At 42.3% G+C, this 13,241-nt stretch overlaps 6 protein-coding genes across 6 annotated transcripts; all 6 read left to right on the forward strand.

Moving 5' to 3' along the window:
• Positions 1 to 5,314: 5,314 nt before the first annotated feature.
• On the forward strand, positions 5,315 to 5,824 carry BORCS7 (BLOC-1 related complex subunit 7). Its single transcript, XM_017169496.3, has 3 exons — positions 5,315 to 5,479; positions 5,540 to 5,583; positions 5,643 to 5,824. Exons 1-3 carry the CDS (start codon positions 5,386 to 5,388, stop codon positions 5,820 to 5,822), a joined length of 318 nt encoding a protein of 105 aa, XP_017024985.1. The 5' UTR covers positions 5,315 to 5,385; the 3' UTR covers positions 5,823 to 5,824.
• Positions 5,825 to 6,046: 222 nt separating this feature from the next.
• On the forward strand, positions 6,047 to 7,073 carry LOC108076583 (trypsin 3A1). Its single transcript, XM_017169495.2, has one exon. It carries the CDS (start codon positions 6,055 to 6,057, stop codon positions 6,856 to 6,858), a length of 804 nt encoding a protein of 267 aa, XP_017024984.1. The 5' UTR covers positions 6,047 to 6,054; the 3' UTR covers positions 6,859 to 7,073.
• Positions 7,074 to 7,221: 148 nt separating this feature from the next.
• On the forward strand, positions 7,222 to 8,100 carry Cpr57A (Cuticular protein 57A). Its single transcript, XM_017169577.3, has 3 exons — positions 7,222 to 7,325; positions 7,402 to 7,758; positions 7,836 to 8,100. The coding sequence occupies exons 1-3, from the start codon at positions 7,305 to 7,307 to the stop codon at positions 8,019 to 8,021; spliced, it is 564 nt and encodes a 187-aa protein (XP_017025066.1). The 5' UTR covers positions 7,222 to 7,304; the 3' UTR covers positions 8,022 to 8,100.
• Positions 8,101 to 8,284: 184 nt separating this feature from the next.
• On the forward strand, positions 8,285 to 8,719 carry Obp57d (Odorant-binding protein 57d). Its single transcript, XM_017169606.2, is given in 3 exon segments — positions 8,285 to 8,350; positions 8,407 to 8,601; positions 8,603 to 8,719. Coding segments are annotated over 3 exon segments (372 nt in total). The 5' UTR covers positions 8,285 to 8,290.
• A 175-nt stretch (positions 8,720 to 8,894) lies between these two features.
• Obp57e (Odorant-binding protein 57e) lies at positions 8,895 to 9,357 on the forward strand. The gene is made up of 2 exons (XM_017169464.1): positions 8,895 to 8,951; positions 9,010 to 9,357. Exons 1-2 carry the CDS (start codon positions 8,895 to 8,897, stop codon positions 9,355 to 9,357), a joined length of 405 nt encoding a protein of 134 aa, XP_017024953.1.
• A 243-nt stretch (positions 9,358 to 9,600) lies between these two features.
• LOC108076665 (gram-negative bacteria-binding protein 3) lies at positions 9,601 to 10,108 on the forward strand. The gene has a single exon (XM_017169598.3). It carries the CDS (start codon positions 9,634 to 9,636, stop codon positions 10,000 to 10,002), a length of 369 nt encoding a protein of 122 aa, XP_017025087.1. The 5' UTR covers positions 9,601 to 9,633; the 3' UTR covers positions 10,003 to 10,108.
• Positions 10,109 to 13,241: the final 3,133 nt, after the last annotated feature.

Genomic DNA, 13,241 nt, shown 5'->3' on the forward strand with positions numbered 1-13,241 from the left:
CGATTACGATAAATGTTTTTGAATAACGGGATCAGTATCCTTAAAGTTATTGGGAGTTCGCACAGAACAGAGAACAGCGCGCGTCGAGATCTTACGGAAAACTAATTTGAATATTCAGAGCATCCTGCTCACTGGCCGATTTCTTTCAAGATGATTGCCGAGGCGGGGCGTGGCCTAAATCCATCTAGTTGCCTCCTGCTCACTCCCACTGGTACCGCTGTGAGACAGAAAGAAGCAGGAACAGATTCCGATTCCCTCGGAAGACAAACAGATGTGGATTTATTTTTAAAACATGTGTGAAATTGTGGGGACGAGGGCGTGGCCTGCGCTCACATCTCCGTCTATTATATGGATGTGTGTTCGGTCTCGTTTCTTGTCGCCTCGCCGTGATTAAAAGTCATAATTTTTGGCTAATTGTCTACAAGTAGCGCTATTTAATATTTCGATGGCTGGCTAAATATATTTAATACGTTTGCCAACATATTTCATTCGCTTGATTAACGAGCAGCCGTCCAATATGAGGCAACTGGATTTGGTTTCACTGCATTGGTGTGCGGGCACGTGTCCAGTTTTTGGGGGAATTTATCTCTTAATAATAACAATTTTTAAGAAATTATTTATATTTTTTACTTAATACAATACACTAAATATGTTTAGAAAGGGACTTAAGGCATATTTTATTTGATAAATTTGGAATTTATTAATCTATAGTTATTAGAATTATTTTCTAGTAAAAACAAAAGGTTTTAGGTAATTTTCAGAATTGTTATTAAATTATATGTATAATTATCATTTTAAAAACAATATTATAAACAAATTCAATTTAAAAGTGTAAGAAGAATACTTTCTTAGGTCCTGGTTCCTAATTTATGTTCGATAACTCCCCCTCAAATCCTTAAATCTTTTTAAAATCTACTTTTTCTGATCAAAATGAATAAAACTAACACTAGGGTAATCAATACCTCTGCCACACCAACCACAAGCTCCATAGGAAACGTTCATTAATTCGAAATTATGAACACATAATTTAGTTTAATGCGATCCCCACAGAAAAACAGTACCAAGGAAAAGGCAAAGGCAAGGCCCAAGTGGAGGGGAGGTCTTGAGAAATTAGCCTGCCGCATGGGCGACACTAGTTTCCATTCCAATTGGCCAGCAGCCAACTCCACGTCATTTACTGTGCTACAGGGTGCCGTGCCGTGCTGTGCCTTGACTGGATGCCCGTGTGTGATAACGTCTTAATTATTCAGTCGCGATTCGAACAAAATATGTGAAAACACGTTAATTAGTCGCCAAGATCCGAGAGCGAAAGGGCGGCGAGGACGAATCGCCTGGCATCCATTTAGCCGGCCGAGCTGTCAGTTTGATTGAACTTAATGAGAATAGTGGCGGGACGAGGGGATTCTCGGATCTGCTTATGGGACCGCATGCCCGAGTGTCGCGAGCACTCAAATCAAAATGACAACTTAATTTTCATAATTGCGCTTAATGAATATTCGACTATTGCTTGCCATATTTCAAATTCCGCTGCCAGACGAAGTGCAGACTTTGTTTTCCGGTTTGATGGCCCCTTTTTTTTCTGGGGTTAAACTATAGGATCATCATTCTAATCGGATTTTATTTTGTGATATCAATCGAAATAAAGCTTAAGGTTGATATCTGAAGTAAACGTGTCTTAAAAGCAGAGTTACTTGATAGGAACTCTGAGTCCCTGTTATCTATATTTTAACATCTTCTTATTGGTTTAAAATCAAATAAACGATATTAATAAATGGATTTCCCCACCTTTTAATTACAAATAAATGAAATTCGCCAAATTCCTGGACTTTACTTGGAATCTCAACCCAATTCTCCCACCCTTTTGACCCTTTGGCCGGTTATTGCATAAGATGCCAACCCTTAACCTAACCAGATCCTCCCGTTTGATGATCGCATTTAACGCTAAATGGAGCGCAGCCGTGTCAGAATTTAATTAATAACCAAGCATGCATCTCCATTATAAATCATCACTTCTCAAGTGTTTGTCAGGCGCACGCAGCATAAATCACAGCCGGAGACCCGCCGAGTCCCGGGCGGAGTTGCACTGGCAGTCGCGTGGAACAGTCCGTCCTCCGGCTGGAGAGTCTTCGCTTTTTGTATTTAGTTTTACTTTTTTTTTCGTATCCCCTCTTTTTGTCATCGCATCCAGCTAATGATGCATCAAGTCCTGCGGGGTGTCAGCTACATCTAACTTGGGTATCACTGGCACATCGATCATTGGCCTGCTTGGGCCAAACATCTGTATATCGTTGCCTGGGACACTCCCACGCCATTGCCTCTTGCATATTCTTGAGGTTTCCGATTACGTCAAAGGTGGAGGATTCCTATTCCAAGGGATTCCTTGGCTGGGCGTGCATTGAACTCTTTGGGTAATGGTATCCTGATTAATTCTCTGGGCTGTCTGTTTGTGTGTCCTGAGGCTAATTTGTGTGAAAAACTAATAGAGCAACAAGAAAAGCTGTGGAAATTGGATTCGGGGTAAAGTGTTTCTAATAGACCAAGAAGGTGTTAGGTTATTTTATCTTCTAGGAACTCTACAGGTTGTATCTTTTTAACTTGATTCAAAAACAACCTTATTTTCCATTACCTTTCTCCTACTGATTAATTGATTTTGTATGGTTATGGTTAGCTTATTCCTTCCGCAACTAAAAATGAAACAAAAAAATGTTTAACACATTGAATTGTCCTTCCGTCATTCTGTTTCCTTGAGTAATATCCATGAATCATGATTCCCCTCTTGCCAAAGTCTACTGTTAATTTCATTCATGAAAACTTCCTCAGGAGAGGAGGCAACCATCCAAAATCAGACCAGCCTACGCCTTATAAACTGACAGATATAAATAATAATTAAGAAAAAATAAGAGAGAATGAACTGCATATTATTAATTTAATGTGCGCTCGTTTCGAATTCGGAGTTGCCGCTTCTCGGATCTCTTTTCCGAGAAACATGTTTGGGGAGGAGCAGCACGCGGAGTAAAAGGCGTCATTCCCGTCCCGTTCCGTGTTTATGTTTCAGGCGAGCAGACAAGACTCATAAATTACAACCAATTATCAAATTAGATTTTTACAAAACATGCAGTTTAAATCATATAGAAGTGCTTGGAATACGCTTTTTACGACACAATCTGGGGATATTTCATTTCCGTGCGTTTTTTATTATACGAATGGGTTCTTATATCTCTTTTTCCTACGGATCAAATAAAGAATCAATGGTGGATTCATGGCCTGCTGATGGCGGCATTTAAAATATAAAGAAAAGCAGAACAATTGGAAAAATTAGCAGACAATGCGAGCCTGACAACTACGGGCAATTAATTTGGTGTAATTACTCAGGGCTGCGTCAGGCGGAGTGACAGATCTGGAGATGGAGCCGTGGCTGTGTACGTGTCTCGGGTGCGGAGGGCGCTGTGTTGGCACCTCAACGCATCGATGGCACTGATTCTCCTCCTCGATCTCTCCAACAATTGCGGCGGCATTTTAATGAGCCAAATGCGATGGCATCTCCCCTCGAGTGGCGGCAAATTGCCCCAACCCATGGAAAGGGGTAGCAGCAGCAGCATCTTCTCTAGTGGCTTCTACTAATTGACATCGGCATAGTCGTCGTCGTCGTCTGCGATATCAAACAGTTTCACGCACAAATTGAAACTGATAATTGTGCCGGGGCAGATTTATGGGGCTAAGTGATGAGCATATGTTGTAATTAATTTCCAAGAAATTATTCCCAACGCAGATCCTTGCAGATCTCTGATCTGATTAAAAGTCTTGCTGTCCTGCGGATCAATTTTCTAAGCCCTGTAATCCCCCATATTTGAGGTGTGTTTTTTTGTGGGTAATTATGACAAATGTCTAACCCGAACATGAGCCCCCCTAATCCCATACAAACCACAAAACTGTGGAAGTAGATTCCCTGCGGCCACATCTGCATGACATTTTGTCTTGTTCTCTTGTTTGGGGCTCGCGACATTTTCTGGAGACGCCATCCGAGGGAGATTAATGCGGTGAGGAAAATCATAAATTAATTAGAAGCGGCCCAGTGCCAGTGGCATCTCTCGAAGCTGCTGCAGATGCTTATTGGTGACATTTAGCGGCGAATTATTGTCATTAGAGGAGAGAAAGAGGGGCCGAAACCAACTACAGGTGTTGTCACAGAATCGCTTAATTAGCTTTTATTATTAGCTATGATGTGGCAACTAAGTGGCCAAGTGTCGCAGTCGCAGTCGAAGCTACATCGCTCTATTTCTCTTCCAGCGTCGAATTTTCTTCACTTCCTGTTTTAAAAGTTGGCGCCTAATGCCGTCGTTTAGGGACAATTAGCGACGCCTTTTGGCGCCAGCCAGCCTGGAATGCTAGCCGGTTTTTGGGGCATGTCTGTGTGGGTGCCTGGCACGGAGATAGATGTAGATCAGGATCAGTGCCAGGGGGCAGGTTCAGGGAATTCCATTCTGTCGTCAGAGTGGCGCGACTAGAGCATCCTGCCGACGGGACTCCAGGTTGGAAATTAGCCCATCGATCATCTTGGAAATGGTTGGAAAATTTGGATTCCCTCTTACTCTTAAATATTCCTTTGAATATAGTAATTATTATAACTTTTAATTATTATAACCATAACTATTATAACTTTTTATATCTTGTTTAAACATTTAATTCTTAGTAAAATATAAAAAAAAATTGAAAATGAAAATATAAGCAAACAGTTTAGGCTATCCATCTACAAAAAAGATTCTTTATATATTTCTAATAAATAGATAGATATATGTAGATCTCAAAGTTAATGGGAGTAAAAGCTACCAAGAAGCAAGAATTAAAAAAAAATTAAAGGAATGCTTTTAAAAATTAACAGAAATTGCAATTATTTTTTATTATTAATATTATTATTTATTGTGCCATTTATATACAAAATGTAAATAGTTGTTTATTTAGAAATAATAGATAAATTATATAATTTTTGTTAAAGACAAAATCATAATAAGGAGAATTAATTGATTTTTTAGTTAAAAGCTTTTAAAATAGTAGATGTAAATGTTAAATGTAATGTTAAGTCCATAAATACAGATTTTATTTTTATGCTATATGTTTTTTATATTTTATACATTTATAAAAAATAACACCTAAAATACAAGTTTATTTATTTCTTTTAAAATAAATTGTCATGAATACAATTATTGCTAGAATACCCTTAATAAAATAAGCTTTTTTAGTGATAAGCTTTATAAGCTTTTCCATTTTCAAATAAGCAAAATCTAGCCTGAAACAAGCTTAACTGCCATCACTGTCCTTGACTTTGTTTACTTTTTCAAAGTTTATTAAAGTTTATTAACGTTTACGTAGAATTTATCCATAAATAAAATGGCCTCCGCTTCCAGTTCAAGTGCCCGACATTTGTTTGATGAGTCGAAGAAGCGACTGTGCGCCCGTGTGGGTGTAAATGTTAATAATTTAGGTGAGCTTTTATCGATTATTTTCTTATCATTAAACTAATTTTATATGTTTTGTTTTTTAGGCTCAGTGGCCAGGCAGGTGGTTAGGGGTTCCAAGACCAACGAGGTGAGCTAATTTTTCAACTTCCAAACTCAGAACACCCCTAGAGATTAGTTATTCCACAGATTATGCATCAAACCCTGAAGAACTTCACCCAGGTGGACGTGGTCTCCGATTACAGTCACCAGAATCTGCAGAAGATGACCCTGATTCTCCAGCACGTGGGCTACCAGTACGACGTGATGCAGGACAGCGTCAACCACCTGGATTACCTCAAGGAGCAGGTCACGGCCATGGAAAGATGATTGGAAGAGCAAAAGCCGAGAAACTAGCAGCACCCTCGACCTCGTCCTCCAGTTTAGTTTGCCCAGCGCCCGCCCCCTCCATATATATCCATAAATCCCACACGATAGCCCTCGACAAGGTCAAGATCACCACAAGAGTTGTAACTGCCGATAAGATAACTTGTGCCGTGAAGTTCTGCATAAAAGAGCTGGCCCGCAGTGGTCTCCACCGCAGTTAGCTACGGACTTCAACATGCTCAGCTTGGAATTGAGACTGGGAATCACCCTGTGGCTGGTCTGGACGACGGCATCCCAGAATATTACGGATGGCGACAAGGATGGCCGCATTGTCGGAGGCTGGGAGACGCACATTACCTTCTTTCCGCACCAAGTATCACTGCAGTTGGGCACTCGCCACGCCTGCGGCGGAACCATTTTATCCCCGACCATCATTCTGACTGCTGCGCACTGTGTCCTAGAGTACAGCAAGCCGCAGTACTATGTAATCCGTGCTGGAACAAGTGAGTGGGCTCAAGGTGGAAGCTATATCCGAGTTCGTCGCATCATTCCGCATCCAAAGTTCCATGATCCCACGCGAATGAACAACGACATAGCTCTGGTACAGCTGAAGCATCCTCTGGTCTACAGTCGCGAAATCCAACCCATATCCCTGGTCACCAAGGAGGACAGTATACAGCCAAAGGCTCAGCTCTTTGTCAGCGGCTGGGGCAGTTTGTCAATCTCACAAATGCAGCCGGAGAAGCGTCTCCGCTACACGGTTGTCCAGCAGAGGGATCAGGAGCAGTGCGCCCGAAACTATTTTGGAGCTGGCACAGTGACCAGCACCATGTTCTGTGCGGGCACTCAGTTCGGAGGCAGAGACAGTTGCCAGGGAGATTCCGGCGGACCAGTGGTCACCTCCATCGAGGGACGCATGAAGCTCTACGGCATAGTATCCTGGGGTTTTGGTTGCGCCAATGCCTTCTATCCAGGAGTTTACACCAAAGTCTCGGAGTACGGCGACTGGGTGGCTCAGACATTGAAAGAGCTGGATTAGCTTAGCTTTCCCAGTTAAATTTTAGACAGAATAGACCGGACCCCACGCTATATGCCTAAGTTATTACCCATGTTGTATAGTTCCTATAAAATAGTTATCCTAGGACTTAAGACTTTTCTCCGCTGTAAATGAACTTTTCCTAGTGCTAATAACTTGCAAATTGCCAAGTTCAAGTGACTAATCCCTAACATTAAATGTTACTTATCGAAAAACAATTTGTTAATTCAATTTTAATGCCAAATTACCTTGTTTATGAATGCAAAATGTAAAAAACAAGTTTTGGGATCGTGGCTGGCACAGCCGAAGGTAGTCGCATATAAAATGCGCATCTCGGCGAGCCAAAGACCAGTTTTTGGCTCTCACGAACTGCGAATAGCGAGCGGTTGGCCAAGTCTCCGCCAGTTACCAATCGCAGTTCGACTCGATAGGGGCAACATCATCCCGCAATGAAGCAGTTTATAGTTTGTGTAAGTGAGCTATTGCCTCAGAGCACTAGCAGCAACGGTGTTTCTCAACTTTGACTCTTCCTGCTTGCGTTTCAAGGTCGTTTGCTTGCTCGGCGTCACCAGGGCGGATGTGTCCCATCTGGTCACCCCGGAACCCAAGGTTCCCGCCAGCCCCTATGTGTTCAGTTACCAGGCTGGTCGAGCTCCAGGCCATGTGGATCGTCAGCATACCGAGGTATCCGATGGCTCCGGCGTCATCCGTGGGGCCTTCTCCTATGTGGATCCCAAGAACCAAGTGCGCACCGTTCAGTATGTGGCCGATGAGCATGGTTTCCATCCGCAGCTGAGCCACAAACTGGAGGACAGCGCAGCCGTTCAAGCAGCCAAGCGGAGGCACTTCGAGGCTTACAACCGCATTGCGCAAGAGCATGCGAGTCAGACGCCCGGCCAAGCGGTGAGTATTCACCTGACAGCAGGTGTGGCCCAAATAGTTTGTAATGATGCATTGTTTTCTGGTACACCCCCACACAGTCACTGGCTGCCGCTCCGCATGCCAGCGCCGCTGTTGCACATGCCACCCAGAAGCATCTGAGCGCCTTCGAGCGGATCGCAGCGGAGCATGCGGCTATAGGCCGCCAGCAGGAGGCACAGCGTCTGGCCCTGGCCGCTCAGTCCGAGCATGGGGAGGTGGACAATGGGCAGTACCATCCAGAATAGGACTGGCTATGAATATTTTGGAATTCTGTTTTTTAAATGTTAATAAAACGGAAGTTTCTGATATCCATTGAGAGCAAAATCTAATTCTAATTAAAACTGATCAAAGCATTCAAGCTTTGATTTTGCTTTATTCAACATCAAATCACTTCTCAATTAAAATGTCACAGCTTTTTAAGCAGTAATTAAATTGTTTTTATTTATTTGTCACGACAATTCAGTATAAGTAATACTACATGGCAGAAGAACTCTCTAGTTTACTGCCAGTAAAAATGTCTGTAAAATTGGTCCCAAAACTTTTCTAGCTAATCTTCCTGCTTGGAGTAACTAAAGTAAGTTTAACTCTCAATTTGGCAATTAAATATTTAATATTCACATTCAACGATAGCCTGCTTTTAGCTTTTTTGATCCCTGTGGAGATAGAAATGGAATAAAAGTCGAAGAAGCCAATGCAGTGATGGAGAACTGGCCCAGAAATCTGCAAGTGGATAGGGTTAATAGAACCCACAAGTGCTATGTGTCCGGCATTCTCTGGTACTTTGGTATTATAGATTGTTTCGGAAATATGCGCCTTGATGTATATATTGGATCTTGGGATTATAGATGAGTATGCTTTTGCACCGACTCTCGACCGCTGTATTTACCAGTATAGAGATGTGTCTGATCACTGCCTTAGACTAGAGAAATTAGCCACAAAATAATATAGATTATTTTATAATTAAATTGTTGTGCAATCTATAAATAAGATTCTTTTATGTAGCATCATTTCAATGGGTTGGTATACTATAATACCTTATTAAAATATACTTAATTACTTATAATTGGCTTTGATATAAGCATGCAAGTACTGTTGGTTCCAGCTTCAATATAGAAACTATGATGGACGGACAAAGTTTTTACCTCTTCCTTATTTTTCTGTGCTCGTCAGTTCAGGTAAAATGATATTATTATTATCTTAGTTCAGTGTAGGATATCTTTACTATATTCATAGGGAGCTTCTGTGGTTTTTAACCCCTGCATATCCCAAAAAGAACTATCTGCAGCCGAAGCAATCATTGCCCTGGAAAACTGGCCTGATAACCAAGATATATCCCTCATTGAGCACCGCTACAAGTGTACTATGACCTGCGTGCTAATAGACTTGGGTCTGGTAAATAAAATGGGACAGGTGCAGATCGATAAATATGTGGAATCGGGAGTTTTGGACAGGATGTGGGTGGCTAGTGACTTGGCCTCATGTCGCTCTAAATATCACGATGAGTGGGATCTGTGTGAATTTGTTTTCGGAATTTTCAATTGCTTCAGAGAGATGAAACTTGCTGCAGAAAGAAAAGTTTAAGAAATTGAGAAATATTTAAATGTTTAAATATTTATTGTTCGTAAACATGAAAATTTATAGTCCGAATTAAAAAGAAAAAAACACTGATAAGCCAAAATGAATATAAGCTCGATAGGATTGTTTTTTTTTTTCTTACAAAAATGTGAGTATTTTGACCTTTTTTTTTAATCTATTCGCTCTTCGCTTTGATAAGCCATGTGACAAAACCATCTCCGCTCCATAGATTCAGTTCTGTCCGAGGAATCAAACGGGAAACACGTTCCATTCCGCTCCGTGATGGCTCGACTTCCGCTGTGCCTGCTGCTTCTGGCAAGTGCGATTTGGTTTGGTGGCGCCTACGAAGCACCTGAGGCCCAGGTGCGCGTGTTTCATCCCAAGGGATTCGAGGTTTCCATACCGCATGAGGCGGGCATTTCGCTGTTCGCCTTTCACGGCAAGCTAAACGAGGAGTTTGACGGCCTGGAGGCGGGTCGATGGGCAAGGGATATACCAAGTGCTAAGCGGGGACGATGGACCTTCCGGGACCGCGAGACGAAGCTGCAGCTCGGAGATACATTGTACTTCTGGACCTACGTGGTGTATAATGGACTGGGATATCGCCAGGATGATGGGGTGTATGTGGTGGAGAGTTATGACAATCAATAGACTGAGTTCTCTGGGAAATGAAACATTTATTTCTTTTAGAGCAAAGAAACAATAAAGATCTTATAGCTAAGCTTTAAGCTTGCCTTTTGTCTTTGTTTACAGAGAATACTTGTATTGTTATGTCTCCTATTGGTATATAATCGCATATATAGCTGCCTTATCAGAATTTTTAAAACTGAGTAAAAGCTTTTCCACACCCTTCTTAAGACTAAAAGTCTCTTCATAAGAAATGTTCATCTTGCTTAATGAGTAAGTTGATGAGAAATAAGACCTATTGGAGTTCCTTCTTCTTTCTCAGGATCTCCCATAGTAGGGAAATCCTTCCTGTTACTTTTTGCATATTTTTAATGGGCAGCAGCATAATGTAATCGAGTCAATTGATATTTAAATCAAAGAAATGGAAATGCTTTAATGCAAATTCATATTTCATGCACTTTACCGTCACCGTCCATCCTTCGCCGGATTCCATTGTGGCCGTGACGTATTTAATTATTTTCGCTAGTAAAAACACTTTTATCCAATGCAAATTTATGCACTTTTAAACGCTGTAATTAATCATAAATAAAATGCAAGGCATTAATGGCCAAATGGAGCGCAGGGCCCTGCAATGCGATGGTCTGAAAATTGCGTAAAATAAAGCTCGCTCTCAAACCAACCGATATAATTTGCTTTATGCACTGGCCAGCATGCACGTAGTGGCTCAAACAGACGGGGTCATGAAAATAAAACCCAAAGGATTTTAAAGGAGGAAAAAATAATTAACTGATCCTGATGAAATCGTATTATGTATATCGTTGAAACGGACACTTAAGACAAATTGTAAAAGCCTTCAAGCTATTATTATTATTATTATCTTGACCGCGATTGTAAGTACGTACTTACATTCAGCCGCACACAGACACACACACACATCCTCGGCACACTCGCACACCGCACTCACACACGGCGGCAGGCGACGGGGCAAAAAGTTGCCAAGGATTCACAAGGCAAATTGATGAAGTTTTAGTTGCGGCAACTTCGCTACGTGATGTGTGCGTTACCAGACAGAGACGACGCACTGCCCACCGACCACGCCCTCTGCGTGCATACATGGCGTGTCGTCCATGGGCGCTCTTTGTGCCGCCCGTTCGTTAACTTTTTCTCGCTCTGGCCCAGGCTCTTGCTCCTGCTCCTGCTCCTTCAACCTCTCGGCAACTCCTTCCTCCTGCATCGACCGCTACTGCGGTGCCTTTTTGGTGAGCAACAACAAAGCTATGGCAAATGCAATTACAACGCAACGAGCGCACATTTTTTGCACTCACTGTGCGCCGAGTTGAGAGTTTGGAGCCACGCTAAATTGGTCTGGCAAATGCTTTTCCCATATCACCATGTCGCCCCCTGCACTGCGCCCGCATCCTTATGAGGTTCAGTCTTCTCGAACATGGCGGAGCAGCCGTTAAACGCTTCATTGGCGACTTTTCCCCGTCTTTGCAGCATTCCATTTGCACGTCAGAATGCCAGAAATTGCCAAAAAATGTCCCGCTGAATGTCGTCTGGGCTGCAAGGATCGCAATAGGCCTTAGTATGTCCTTTTTTTGAAACCTTTAAGGGACCTAAAGTATCGTTAATACTTGATCTTCAAATCGTTGCATACTTTCAGGCAATTATCAGAAGTGATTTTTTTGAATATTTTCTTAGCCTTAATTAGCTTGAACATTAACCTAGACTTTTGATGTTAATCAGAATCACTTATTTATATTTTATATGCCATAATCCTGCTCTGTATGCACTCCATACTTAAGAGTTACGAACTCCATTTGTACAAAAAAAAAATATATATATAAATTACCACAATACTGAACCATTTTGCATACGTTTTCAAAAACCCTTTGACTTGTTTCGCCAAAACATCCGCTTGGGTCATTCTTTTGCCATCGAAAGCTGTGAGAATGTGTCACTAGGAGATCCATTATCATGGCAAGGTGCTTCTAAGGAAGCCTGTTACACACGTTCCGACGCTTAATGCCCGACACGTTCCGAGCTTCGGGGCGTGCTGAGCTGTCTGTCCGCTCCGCTGGCTTCCAATGCGAATGCTCGTACATATGCATGTATTTTTTACAGTGTTTGCTGGGGCATGGCGGTGTCATAAATATTCTTTGCCGCTGCTTTATTTCTTGGTTCGACAGCGACAACGATGACGACTACGGGGGAAAGCAGTTTATCAATAATGCAAAATATTCCGTCGCGAAGGGAAACCCCCTTTTGGTACCCAGATCACTGACAGAAATCAATCTATATTTGGGTTACAAAAATTTACAATTTGCATGATTGAAAGAAAATAAAATTGAAAATAATTAAGCGATTTAGATTTGAGTTTAATGCTTCATCGATAGTACAAAGTTTTTGGTTTCTTGATTAGAAATATAGGATAACAATGATCATATTTTAAGGAGAGTTTATGGAATTCTCTAAATTTAAGTTCTATAAAATTCTCTATATTATATTATTTCGATTAAAACTTTAGTTTAGACCGAGTATACATATTTTTCTAGAAAGATTTATTGCTTTATCAGCTATTTTATTAGCCAGTTTGAGGTCGATTTTTTAGTCAGTGTGATTGTTGGCACTAGCGTCGCCCAGCGAAGCGGCATAAGCTGCTTGGGCTACATCTCTAAAGCTCCTCCTGGCCTTCGATGCCATTCCGATGCGGAGTAGTCCCCCGTGACAGCGGAAAGGAGCAGTGGGAGCAGTAGGGATCTGCGGGAGCAGCAGGCGATACAAGAGCAGAGGAGCTCTAGGAGCTCTAGGAGCTGTAGGAACTGTAGGAACTGAAGGAGGAACTGCAGGAGCTAGAGGAGCTGTACCGAGGAGCTGTCGAGCCAGCCGCTGCGCTCTGTGTGCATGTTTGTCGATTTGACTACGATTGCGGAAACGTATACAGTTCGTTGATCATTATCCGGTTCGTGATGCCCTCGTTTGCCGGCGACGTGATGCAGCATTCCCGGAGTTGAAATGGCGCTATTGAACTTATTACCCCGGGAGAGGGTATCTAGCTATCTGGGTATCTGGGCGCGGGTATCTGGGCGAATATGCATCGACAACTAAAACACATTTCACCGGGTTTGCCGGGCTGCCTTCTGCCAGCTACTGGACTGCCTGGTTTATGTTTTGCATTAGCGCAATGGCTCGGCCTGGGCCCCGGCACTTTGTCAATTGGGGCAGTCGGGCATTAATTTCACTGGCTACTTATGGCGCATTAA

The sequence above is a fragment of the Drosophila kikkawai genome, chromosome 2R (assembly GCF_030179895.1).
Source record: "Drosophila kikkawai strain 14028-0561.14 chromosome 2R, DkikHiC1v2, whole genome shotgun sequence".
Taxonomy (NCBI): domain Eukaryota; kingdom Metazoa; phylum Arthropoda; class Insecta; order Diptera; family Drosophilidae; genus Drosophila; species Drosophila kikkawai.